The sequence below is a fragment of the Nyctereutes procyonoides genome, unplaced genomic scaffold, assembly GCF_905146905.1.
Source record: "Nyctereutes procyonoides isolate TBG_1078 unplaced genomic scaffold, NYPRO_anot_genome, whole genome shotgun sequence".
Classification (NCBI taxonomy): Eukaryota; Metazoa; Chordata; class Mammalia; order Carnivora; family Canidae; genus Nyctereutes; species Nyctereutes procyonoides.
In genome coordinates, this window is record NW_026575142.1 from 11453966 (window position 1) to 11467277 (window position 13312).

The 13312-nt window shown below is 34.3% G+C and overlaps 1 protein-coding gene across 5 annotated transcripts in view; it reads left to right on the forward strand.

Moving 5' to 3' along the window:
* The window catches only part of LNPK (lunapark, ER junction formation factor), a 93499-nt gene that overhangs the window by 40247 nt on the left and 39940 nt on the right, over positions 1-13312 (forward strand). For all 5 annotated transcript variants that reach the window (XM_055307950.1, XM_055307951.1, XM_055307952.1 and 2 more), the window contains exons 7-8: positions 4043-4126; positions 4205-4256. In XM_055307950.1, the coding sequence (XP_055163925.1) occupies positions 4043-4126; positions 4205-4256 (136 nt within the window). The remainder of the gene's footprint in view (positions 1-4042; positions 4127-4204; positions 4257-13312) is intronic.

Below are 13312 nucleotides of genomic sequence, written 5' to 3' on the forward strand. Positions count from 1 at the left end.
ACTGTTTAATAGATAATCCCTTTGCATCCATCAGCATTTCATGAAAACAGTTCAAAATCGAATCCATCAGAACACATGAGTTTAAATTTAAGTGGCTTCATGAAAATGCTGTACTTTGTCAAGCATAGTATTTCTTATTTTTTAAAGATTTTATTAATTTTTTTTAGAGAGAGAGAAACTGTGCTCATGCATGCATGAGTGGGGGTGGGATGGGGAGTGGCAGACTAGCAGAGTGGGAGGGAGGAAAAGGAAGGGGAGAGAATCTCCAGCAGGCTCCAGAGGCGGGCTGGATCTCACAACCCTGAGATCATGACATGAGCAGAAACCAAGAGTCAGTCCCTCAACTGACTATGGCACCCAGGTGTACCTTAAAGAGAGTATTTTGCGTGGCAATTCCTTTCTGGCATTTCTCAGGAAATTTATGTTTTTCTAAATTCTGAAGGGCACCTAGGTGTCTCACTGGTTGAGCATCTGCCTTTAGCTCAGGCCATGATCCTGGGGTCCTGAGATCCAATCTCTGCATTGGGCTCCCTGCAGGGAGCCTGATTCTCCCTCTGCCTATGTCTCTGCCTTTCTCTGTGTGTCTCGTGAATAAGTAAATCAAATCCATCAGTCAGTCAATCAATCCTGAGAAAAATCAGTTGAGATATTAGAACACGGGAAGAAGTGTTATAATTCTGAGTATTATAGCTTAACAATTAACTACAAAATGTTACTGGTTCAAAGGAATCTACTAACGCTGGTTGAAGGAAAGAGCAAGAAATGCTGACATTCTGAGCTCTAGGTTAATATGGACATTTGTGGGAGCAGGACAGGAGCATGTAGTAGAGAAATCTTACAATCTAATTAATCTGTCTTGCTTTTGTGGCCATATGTTTTATGGGCCCTGTCTCTTGTTAATGGTGAAATTTTTTTGCAAATAAGTAATAATAAGCTTATACTCTTGGTATGTTTTATGTATAATCCTGTTAATGACATTACATGAAATAAATTTTGGAAGCAAAAAAGTCCTTAAATTAGCAAGTTCAGCATGTAATTCTGTGTAGTGCTGTTCACCTCACTAGAAGTTTCAAATGTTATATTTTTATATTACCCAATAATGTTTGCTGCCATTTTCTAGTATTTGAATATTCACTCTAGGCTCCAGATCTTTGTAAATACTTTAACAGAAGAAATGCAGAGAGAAAAGATGGGACTATTATTGTGGAATACTGCTGTATGAAATCAGAAAATGATATAAAATCTGAACTAGTAAAAACAGTATTGATTTCAGCAGTAGAACCAAAATCAGGGTAAGCAGACAGTATTTTCATCATTGTAAAAAGATGAGTTTAAATAATGCAACATGTACCCTACCGCTCTGAGTTGAATATGCTTTGGGGCACACTTCTAATAATTTGACCAAAGTTAATACATAACAAAATAAATTTTTCTACGTCTAGAGTTTTTGCCATGAAGCAAAGATGAAGAATATTGGATAGAACAATTGATGCTTTGTGTGTTTTAAAATTTTAAGAATGATAATTTAAATATTAAATATTTGTACGATTACCTTTTAAAATTAAAATTTTTTTTCTGACATCTGTGTTAATGTTCCCTTCTTTTAGTGTTGTCCATGATGGAATGTCTCAATCAAGTAGAAATAATTTTTACATGTTATTGAAATATGTAATCTTTGCAAAATATTGATTCATAATGAAATATGATTATTTTGTTTTTTAAATAAAAAGCTCAGAAACTTTTAGTATAACGTATCACAGAAGAACAGTTCATTCGTTGTTATATCATTCATTACTATTTAACATATAAAAAATATTATGAAAAACAGAGTAACGTGTTTTAGGGGATTCTGAGTATCAAATTTTCATTCCTGAATCCTGGGATTAATATGTTGGGTATTTGGAAACACTGCTGTTTTCAGACCCATTCTGAATAATCTGAGTATATTAAATAAAGATTATGTATTGTATTAGGTACTATTATAGATTCTTTCTTTTACATTATTATATTTAAGTACCTAACAGTGCTATGAAGAAAATATTAGTGTATTTGCTTTACAAAAAGAGAAACTGAGGCCACTGATATTGCTCAAAATCTTTTTAAGTAATTAAGAATGGGGATGTGCTTTGAACCTAGATTTTTTTTTCTGACTTCAGAGTTTCAAGTTCGTTTTTTTTTTATACTATCAGAATGTCTCTATTTGAAACAAGTTATTCACTTAAAATGTATGGATGGATACATGTGTGTTAAGCTATTATGTGAAAAATTTTTGTTAGAAAAGGAGAATAGTTTACATCTTTTAGTGCTTTAGTTTATTGAAGATACTTTACATGAACATAGATATAAACATAAATATTTGCTGAATGATGTACCAGGTATTACATTCATTTGATGAAGTGGCATTTTGATTTTGAGTTTTGTGTGTTGTTTCAAAGATCACAGTTGTATCTAATCTTTTTAAACCTAGCAGTCCTCTTCATCTAGAACTGTGCTGTCCGCATCAGTAGCCAAAAGCCCCATGTATCTTTTGAATTACATTGTTTAAAATGGAATAAAACTACAATTCCATTCCTCAGTTGCATAAGCAACATTTGTTATATATGGCTTAGTGGTTACTGTATTAAGAACATATAAACCATTTCCATCATTATGTAAAGTTCTATTGCTAAATGTTGGCCTAAAACATCAAAAATTAATTTGTAGAGATCAGGGGTGTAGTTCATTGATATTCCATGTAGATTATGTTGATTTAGGGATATATGGTATCATGTCCTCTTTCTATCTTGATTCCCAGTTTTTTCTCAACTCTAAAGTGAACTGCAAACATTTCCTTTACATCAGAACATTAAACCTGTTTGTTTAGAGAATTTATCATAATTTTGAAATAATTAGGAAAATGTTTTAGTTTCACTAAACCAAGGTTAATAAATCATTCATCTAAGTACTTAGCTTCTTAAATGTTGAATTGAGTTTTTAATGAGGAATCCATTAACCATGATTGGGTAGCATATTTTTAACTGTATTCTTAACTTGGTAAATGTGCTCTGTGTTGTATTCTAAAATAAATGACCTTTGGAATAAATATGACATTTAATGAATCTAAGTGGCTATCAGTGGTCACTGAGAAGGAAAAGGTCCCATTCCAATTTTTGCAAAGCATTTTCTTCTATACATTAGCTATTTGTCATAATATGACTGCCTTGTACTAAAATTAAATTTTTTCTGATATTGGGCCATAACTGCTAAAATGATACTTTACTAGTTATTGCTTTTTAAATTAAACCTTGTATTTAGCCATAGAGTGACTTGTGTGTATTGTAAATAAAATGCTGTAACAATGAACTGTTTCAATTACAGTCCCTAGTGTGAGTATAGAACTCAGTAAAATTTTTACTTAAATTCTTACTGTGTTTTTTTTTTCCCTCTAAAGTTGTTTGAATCTAAGTAAAAAAGGGGGAGCTTCAGCTTTTAAAGTCATTTGTTCAAATTCCATGGCTGTTCTCCCAGCTAGTGAGTTTTCACTGCATTTGCAGCAAGCTAATTGCTTCTGCTAATAAATAATCTAAAATCGATGCTGACAGCAGTTAATTGGCACAGAGATTTTATTTTGTAAAGCTCTTGGCTAACGACCTTCTTTAAATTAATAGCATTAAGTGCTATGAGGAAATAAATCTGAGGAATTGCCTGTCATTTGCTTGTCATGTCTAATAACTTCCAATAATGATGGCTGATAGATTTTTGCACATTCCATTATTGAAGTTGGTGCATGTAATTATTCTCCTCATTATATGTAAACAATTAGCAGTATTTGGTATTTCCTTGCAGTAAAGCTGTTAAATACAAGTAACATATTAGGGGTTAGAAGCCATTTTAAAATCTGGATTTTAATTATTTGAATGTAGGAAGTATTTGATGCTGTCTGGATATATTATATGCTGTTTATTTTAACCATTGTACTTGAACACTTTTGGAATAGGACTTATAAAAATAAGTAGTGTGTATGTTTTCAAGTGTGACAATTTATGGAAATTTTTGTTCGTAGCTTGAAGAAGTCATGGAAAAAGAAACTTATAAAACGGCTAAATTAATTCTTGAAAGGTTTGATCCAGACTCAAAGAAAGCAAAGGTAAGACTGTTATATCAGTGCTATTTATAAATAGTGCATTGTAGTAGGTCACTGTAATAACATTATTGTAATTGACAGGAGTTTGAGCCGCCATCTGCTGGAGCAGCTGTAACTGCAAGACCTGGACAAGGTAAATAACTTTGTAGAAACTGCTGCTGCTGTTGGAAAGATCCATATTTATCCAAGTGAGTTCAAAAGTGTGATAGAGGTGTGTAAAAACTTATGTAGAATGCTTTTATGTTAATTTATATTTGGTAATATGAGTTATGACTTGGAGTGGATGGCAATAAATTAATTTCATTTTGATTTTTCAGGAATATGTTGATAAGTAAAAGATATTATCCATTGAGATTAAATATATAATTGGTTTTAAGCTTTTGAAATTAAAATAATTTCAACAGTATTTTATAAGTTTTTTTCCCCTGTTCAAATAAGGATCTTTTAGAATACCTTATGAAAATTCTTACGGGGCACCTCAGTGGCTCAGTCAGTTAAGTAGGATTTGGTTTATAAAAATATAAGCCTGATGTTTTGATGAGTGTAAAAGTTTACATATGATTAAAATAAATTAGGCATAGATACTTGCACTGAACTCCTGCCTTCATAGCCGATTTAAGTTTTTTACAATTTATACTTCTTTTTAGTAATTTTTAAAAGAGTGTTTGGTCTATAGGCCAGGTTTCTATCATTTTTACAGTATTTTGTATAACTGGCACTAACTTTTCAAAAATACTTTTTAAATAACTTTAGGAAATAATATTTTTTAATGTGATATTTTGTGGAAAGCAGTTGCTGTTACTTAAAAATCTGTTCTTTCAGTAAAAAAAAGAAAAGTATGACCTCTTTACTGACATTCTTAAGTACTTATTAATATTTAGGCAACATCATTTCCTTGAAGAATTTAAATTCATTTTTCCTTAGAAGTTTTTGAAATCCATATACATTTTTTCCTTCTGATGTCGTATTGTAGTTATAGAAAAACCATTGCTGGTCTCTCTGCTCTTGATCCTTGTGGCATTGCTTTTGGATATCCTTTTAGGGAGAATTAACTCTTAGCTATACTGTAAATGAGCTATTCGTTTAAAAGAACGTGTTAAATAATTCTTAAGTGTAAACGCCATGGGGAATACAGAGATGAATATAATATGGTTTTTGACCTTAAGCTTATAAGCTTTTTTTTTTCTTTAAAAAATATTTCTTCTGATATGAGAGACTCTAAGTCTGGGAAACGAACAAGGGGTAATGGAAGGGGAGGTGAGTGGAGGGAGGGGGTGACTAGATTATGGGCATTGAGGGGGGCACTTGATGGGATGAGCACTGGGTGTTATACTATATATTGGCAAATCAAACTCCAATAAAAAATATACAAAAAAAATTTCTTCTGGAGTGTCCTATTCTAGTATTACTAGTTCTTCTAGGTCTGTAGTAATTAATTGCTGTTTGGAATTTTTTCCTTATTTTAAAAAATTCTAAACTATATCTCAACTTCATTCTCCTTTTTGAGAGTTATAATTGAGTTTTGTTGTTTAGTCTTTTCAGATCTCTTTTAGGTTCCTTTCATTTTGTAGGTGACTTAGTCATACATTCTACTAATGTTTAAGTTCTGCATTCCTGTGAGTTTAGTCAAATATTTATGTCTTTGCTTGAACCATTGTTCATTCTTTCCTTCCTTCCCCTCTTTCTCTTCTCTCCCTCTCTTTTCCTTTTTTTCTTGTCTTTTACTTGTTTCTGAACTGAAATAGAAAGGGGAAAAAGGTACTAAATATATATATGTGTGTGTATATGTATATCTCATGCAAGAAAGCTAGTAAAAAATATATATGTTCTTATTTCAATAACTCTCTTACTTGATTGCTGAACCAGAACTGTGAATCATGTGTAGAAGATATCTTTTATTTTTTATTATGTAGTGTTAATGATATATTACATTGATATTGATTATAAAATTTGAAAATAGTATTCATCGATTTGCTTAAGTTTATTACTAAAAGGAGTATAATATGTACTGGAGATAATACTAACCTGACCATCTCTTCTTTTTTAATAAAGTTAATCTTTTAGAATATTTTTAGATTTACAGAAAAATTGCAAAGCTAGTACAAAGAATTCCCATATAACCTTGTACCAAGTATCCTCTGTTAAAATCTTACATTAACATTTGGTAAAATTAATGAACCAATATCGATTCACTGTTATTAACTTAAAGTCCAGTTTATTCAGATTTCCTTAGGTTTTTTTTTTTCCTTTTAAGATTGATTGATTGATTGATTCATTCATTCATTCATTCATGAGAGACACACAGATAGAGGCAGAGACATAAGCAAAGGGAGAAACAGGCTCCCTGCCGGGAGCTGGATGTGGGACTTGATCATAGGACCCCAGGATCATGACCGGAGCCAAAGGCAGATGCTCAACCACTGAGCCACCCAGGCACCCATTTCCGTAGTTTTTTTTTTTCTTTAATTTTATGTCCTTTTTCTGCTTCAGTATCTCATCCAGGACACCACCTTACATTTAGTTGACATGTCTTCTTAGACTTTTTTGGCTGTGCCAGTTTCCCAGACTCCTCGTTTTTCATTGATCTTTACAGTGTAGTCCTGACTCCTTTTTAAATAATTTTTTCTTCTTAAATTCTTTTTAAAGAATTTTTATCGGTGGGTGCTTAGTCTTAGAAAATCTGTGTTATCATTTAGTATGAAGGAATAAAAACATAAAAGTAGATATATGTGTATATATACATATTTACATTTAGTAGAATGATATGGTGCTTAGGTGCATAGCATTTATTCTAGTTCTGGAAGAATCATAGACTAAGAGATGGGAAAGCTTTGTCCTTAGTAAATTGAAGAAATTTGGGGCACCTGTGTGGCTTAGTTGGTTAAGCATCTGACTCTTGGTCTCAGCTTGGGTCTTGATTTCAGGGTTCTGAGTTCAAGCTCTGTGTTGGGCTCCATGCCAAGCTTTTAAAAAAAAATAATAAAGTTTGGATTTAATGAAAAAAGGTATTTGCCAGTGGAATTTTCTGAATAGATTCTATAGAATAAAGAAATTGAGATATTTGGGGTTGGTAAGAAATTACATTTCTTTTCAAAGTTTTAATTGGCATGCAGGAATAAATCTGACTTCTGTGTACTAATCTCGGATTTGTTTTTTATTTTTTTCTGTTTTTTCAATAAATGTTTACTTAAGTGTATGCTCTCTGCTAGGCATTGTTTTAGGCCCTAGGAACATAGTAGGGAACAAAACAGACAAAAAACTTTGTATGTGTGCATACGTGTGTGTGTGTGTGAGAGAGAGAAATATATATATATATATATATTTGTTAGAAATAACATATATATATATATATATATGTTAGAGAAAGTAAATAACGGTGAATAGGGAATGCCTTGAGTAAGGGTGGGTTGAAGTTTTAAATAAGGTTTATCAGGGAAGGCCACATTGGTAAGTTGACATTTGATTAAAGGTATGAAAGAAGTGAGGGAATGAGCCATGCAAATATCTGAAGGGGAGAACATTGTAGACAGAAGAATTGGCAAGTGCAGAGACTGAGTAGAGAGCATACCCAGATTGCTCTGGAAATAACAAGACCAGTATGGCTGCACTGGATTGAACAAAGGGAGGACTAGTAGAAGGGGCAGTAAGAGAGGAAAGAAAGGATCATACCTTGTATGGCCTTAGGGAATGTAGACCATTTTAAGAATTTCAGTTTTCACTTTTTAAAAATTTTTGTTTTTTGTTTTGAGCAGAAGATTGACATGATCTGTACTATGTTTTAATTGGAAGGTTAGGGATGCCTGGGTGGCTCAGTGGTTGAGTATCTGCCTTCGGCTCAGGGCGTGATCCTGGAGTCCTGGGATTGAGTGCCACATTGAGCTCCCTGCATGGAGCCTGCTTCTCCCTTTGCCTGTGTCTCTGCCTCTCTCTCTCTCTCTGTCTGTCTCTCATGAATAAATAGTAAAATCTCAAATAAAATAATCGGAGGGTTACTTTGTTGAGGCTGTAAAGGGAGCAATGGTAGAAGCAGGGAGACTACTTGGGAACCTACTCTAGTAGTCTAGGAAAGCATTGATGTTGGCTTGGACCTTGGTTCAGTAACAGTGGAAGTGGTTTAAGAAGCAGTCAGATTCTGCATATATTTTGAAGTTAGAACCCAAAAGATTTCCTGATGGGTTGGATATGGGGTAAGAGAAGGAAGGATCAGAGAACATAGGATTTTGGCCTGAGTAATTGGGAAGATGGAGTTCCCATTTACTAAGATGTTAGAAATTGCAAGAGGAGCACTTTTTGGGGAAAAGGGAAAGTTTGAGGTGATATGAAGAACTGGGTTTGATTTTGGACATGTACATTTGAGATGCCAGACATTCAAGTAGAGATTTTAAGGAGGCAATAGAATATACGTCTGGCAAAAAGGAAATATCTAGGTTGAAGATATAAATCTGGGTATCATCAATATGTGGATGGTATCAAAACTGTGAGACTATTTGAGATTACCAAAGATGTAAATGTGGAGAAAAAAGAGAAAAGGACCAAGCCTGCCCTGGGGCACTCTAACCTTAAGATGTCAGGAGTAATGAGAAACCATAAGGAGACACTGAGAAGTGGTCAGTTAGAGGAAACCCAGGAGAATGTGGAGTCCTGAATGCTAACTAAAGAAAGTATTTCAAGGTGTGATCACTGTGAGAAATAGTGCTACGTAAGTTGAGAGTTGAGAATTGAACATTGATTTTTAACAATGTTGAGGCCCATAGTGACCTTGAAAATAATAGTTTTGGTGGAGGAATGAGGGCAAGAGCCTGATTAGAGTGGGCTTAAGAAAATAGGGGAGTAGAGAAGTTGGAGACAGAAGAGACTCTTGAATAAGGGGAGTAGAAAAATGGGTAGCTAGACAGGGAAGCATTATGTGTATGTGGGTGAATATGCTGTATGAAAGAAATAACATGTTTGTATGCTACTGGGAGTGGCCTGGAGGACACAGAATAATGGATGATGGAGAGAGTGAATGTAATTGATGGAAAACTGTCCATCAGTTTGGCAAGAAGGGATGGGATTTGGTGTACAAGTGTGGAAGTTAGCTTTTGATGGGACTGTGCATAGTTTGTCAATAGTAAGGAGTGAAGACAGAGAACATGGACAGATACAGGTAATTGGTGGGAATTGTCTTTTGATTGTATTTATATTCTTAATGAGAGTGAGAATGGGGAAGATTTTGTTGGGGGCCTGAAGAGAATGCATAAAATAAATCTCTAGGGATGTGAGAGAGCAAATGGATTAGGAAAATGTAGGAATGCCAGGGGATGCTAATGCCCACTTAAAGTTAACAGTCATAAATTTGGAATGCCCAGAGGGTTCAATTTGTTAAGCATCCGACTTTTGGCTTCAGCTCAGATCTTAATCTCGAGGTCATGAGTTCAAGCCCCACATTGGGCTCCACGCTGGGCATGGAGCCTACTTAAAAGTAAGCAAATAAATTAAAATTGACAGTCATCAATTTAAAATATGATTGTGCATGTTTTCTAGTTGTGGTTAGCTGTATGGGTACAGCTATGAAGTAGGAAGAGAGTTGGTTTTAACCAGGGATGGGGTTTTACCTAATGGATTAAATAAAATGGTTAAGGTGCACGGGAAGTGAAAGTGTTTGCAAGGTAGTGATTATAACAATGTATATAGAATCTAAGATGATCATGAGGGAAATAAGGACATGAGTGGAGGACAAAGATGTTGGTAGTATTAATATAGAAGTCTGCAAACTACAAGATCCGTTTTATATAGCTCTTGACCTTAGAATTGGTTTTACATTTTTAAAGTGTTCCAAGAAAATTAGAAGAAGGGATCCCTGGGTGGCGCAGCGGTTTGGCGCCTGCCTTTGGCCCAGGGCGTGATCCTGGAGACCCGGGATCGAATCCCATATCGGGTTCCTGGTGCATGGAGCCTGCTTCTCCCTCTGCCTGTGTCTCTGCCTCTCTCTCTCTCTCTCTGTGACTATCATAAAGTAAAAATAAAAAAAAATTTAAAAAAATTAGAAGAATAAAAATATGCAAGAGAAACTGTATCTGGTCTGCAAAGCCTAAAATATTTACTGTGTAACCCTTTATAAAAAAAAGTTTGCTGACTCCTTTAATAACTAATGGATTATAGATCCTCTTGGAGTTGAAAGAATAATAGAGGAATTAATCTGGAAAGATAACTGTTTTCAGAGTGGGATGCTTGAACTTGGAAAGGCTGCAGTTATCCTTAATGGCAAGGTCCTAGAATTGGGTTATGACTATAAATCCTTAACAGACTTCCCTATATTTGTTTCAAAAGGAAGCTACATATGCATTCTTTTTTACTTTTGTACATAACCCTGCATCTCTACTAATGAAATTAACAAAAGAAAAGTCAATTGTATCCTGCCACAGCTAAATTTGAAATCAATAAGTACTGCAGAAAATTTTAATGGCTCTAGAAAATGGATTATAGCTTCTTAAGTAGGTTTTTAGAGTTTACTCACTTGTGTTCCATGGTATATTTGGAAGATTAAAGTAGAAATCACTAATCTTTTTGATCTTGACAGCAGAGGGAATGATACTCCATATTTTGCTGTTTTTTGGGATGTAGGTTTGATTAAGAAAATCTGGAAAACACTTGTAAAACAGTAAGCTCATTCTTGGGTGTTCTTAAGTGTCATATCTATACTGTTAAAATCATCTGTTGTATAACAAACCACCCCAAAACTTAGTGGCTTAGAACAATATTAATTTGTTTTGCTCATGAATTTGCAGTGTTGGCAAGGTTTGGCAGAGACTGCTTATCTCTGCCTCACATCTGTTGGAGCTGGAAGATCTACTACCAAGATGGCTTACAAACATGCCTGACAAGTTGGTGCTAGCACTTAGTTACTCTCCACATAGACTTCTCTCATGGGGTCACTTGGACTTGCTCCACCATGGTGTCTGAGTTCTAAGAGCAAGAAGCCCAAGCGACAGTGGTTGGAAAACTGAGGCCCTTACATTTTCTTGGTCAAACAGTAACAGAGCACAGATTCAAGGGAGAAGACATAGACATCCTCCCAACCCCATTTGATGGGAGGCAAATCAAAGAATTTTAGACCTGTATTATAAAACTGCTACATGTACCTTAATACAGAAACAAAGGCGTTTAGATCCCCATCCATTTTTCAATATTCATCTTAAATACCACCATTACTGTGAACCCTTCCTTCATTCCATCGCTGACTTTAATCGCTCTATGTTTGGACCCTCCATGGTACTTTGTTGGCTTCCTTTTTTTATGGCACTTACCTGGTGTTTCATGATTTTGTTTTATCTTTGCTTGCCACCTCTATATGCAATTCTGCATTCCATTCATTAGTGCTTTGCTCATAGTGGTTACTTAATAAATGTGTTGAGCTGAAGAAAATAAAACTTTTTTTAGAATGAATGAATTTTGTTAAATGTTGTAAAGTAGTAATTTACCAAATGGGACCTTGGTGAACTGCAAGGTGTAGGTTGTTTAAAACTGAAAGAGATAGGAGGCAGTTAAAGTAGAAATAAATCATGAAGGTGGTGAAAAAATGTAAATGTTGAGATAAAGAACTATAAAGCAAAACATATTCTTTTTTTTAATTGAAGTATAATTGACATACAACATTAAATTAGTTTTAGGCAAGCAACATAGTGATTTGACAATTGTGTGCATTATAAAAGACTCTCCAAGCTAAGTGTAGTTACCATCTGTCACCATACAAAGTTATTGCAATATTGTTGACTATATTCCCTATGGTATACTTTTCATCCCAGTGACTTATTTGTTTTCTAATTGTAAATTTGTGTCTCTTAATCCCCTTCACCTATGTTACCCATCCCTCTATTCTAGCCCCCTTTATGGCAACCACCACTTTGTTCTCTGTATTTATGAGTATTTTTTTATTTTGGTTTTTCTTTTTTTTGTTTGTTTTTTTTTTTAGATTCCACATATAAGTGAAATCATATGGTAACTTGTCTTTTTCCATCTGACTTATTTCGCTTAGTATAATACCCTCTAGGTCCATCCATGTTATTGCAAAGGGCAAGATCTCATCCCTTTGATGGCTGAGTAATATTCCATTGTATGTATATGTGTGTGTGGGGGTATATCTATCTATCTATATCACATATTGATTCATTCATCTGTTGATGGACACTTAGGTTTCTTTTATATCTTGTCTACTGTAAATAATGATACATTGAACATAAGGATGCATATAACTTTTCAGAAAATTGGTGTGTTTGTTTTTTTCCTAGTAAATACTCAGAAGTGGACGTTGTGTGGTATTTCTACTTTTATTTTTTTGAGGAACTTCCATACTGTTTTCCATAGTGACTGAACCAATTTACATTCCTACCAACAGTTTTCTAGGGTTCCCTTTCTTCCACATCCTTGCCAACACTTGTTATATCTTGTCTTTGATACTAGCCATTTTGACTAGTGTGAGGTGATCTCTCGTTGTGGTGTTGATATTCATTTCCCTGATAATTAGTGATAGTGAGTTTCTTTTCATGTGTCTCTTGGCCATCTGTATGTCTTCTTTGGAAAAACGTCTACTCAGGTCCTCTGCCCATTTTTAATTTGGATTATTTGTTTATAAATAATATAAGCAAAATGTATTCTTAATTTAAAAAATAGGACAACAAAAGAGTAAACTAAAGGCTGGCAAGTGGTATATATGACTAGCATATTTTCTGCTCAAAGGTGGCTTGTTTGTATGGTCTGAAGTTAGGCTGAAATGTAGTAGGCAACAGAAATTAAGCTGATTAACAATCTTAATTCTAGCTGCAGCCTTAATTTCCTTTGCATGTAGCATAACATTTATAGGCTCTGAGTATGAGGGTGTGGACATGTTTGGGAGCCCACTACACCATCTAAGTAGGTAGTTGGAAATTTGATATTGAAATCCAAGAGGAAAGAATTTATTTCATGGATGTTTATTAAGTTCATATTCTATGCTGGTTACGTGCCAAATCTTGGGGCTACAAAGATGCAGTTTTTCTTTAGGAGATCTTGGTTCAAAAGAGTACACACATGTAAATAATCTTAACACACTAAGGACCACAATGAAGGTAGGCACAAATCATAATGCATTATAAATTCTAGTAGCAATTTGCTTTGAGAACACATTGGGAAAGGACTCTTCAGGTCTACTTCACATGCAAAGATAAGAAGAGA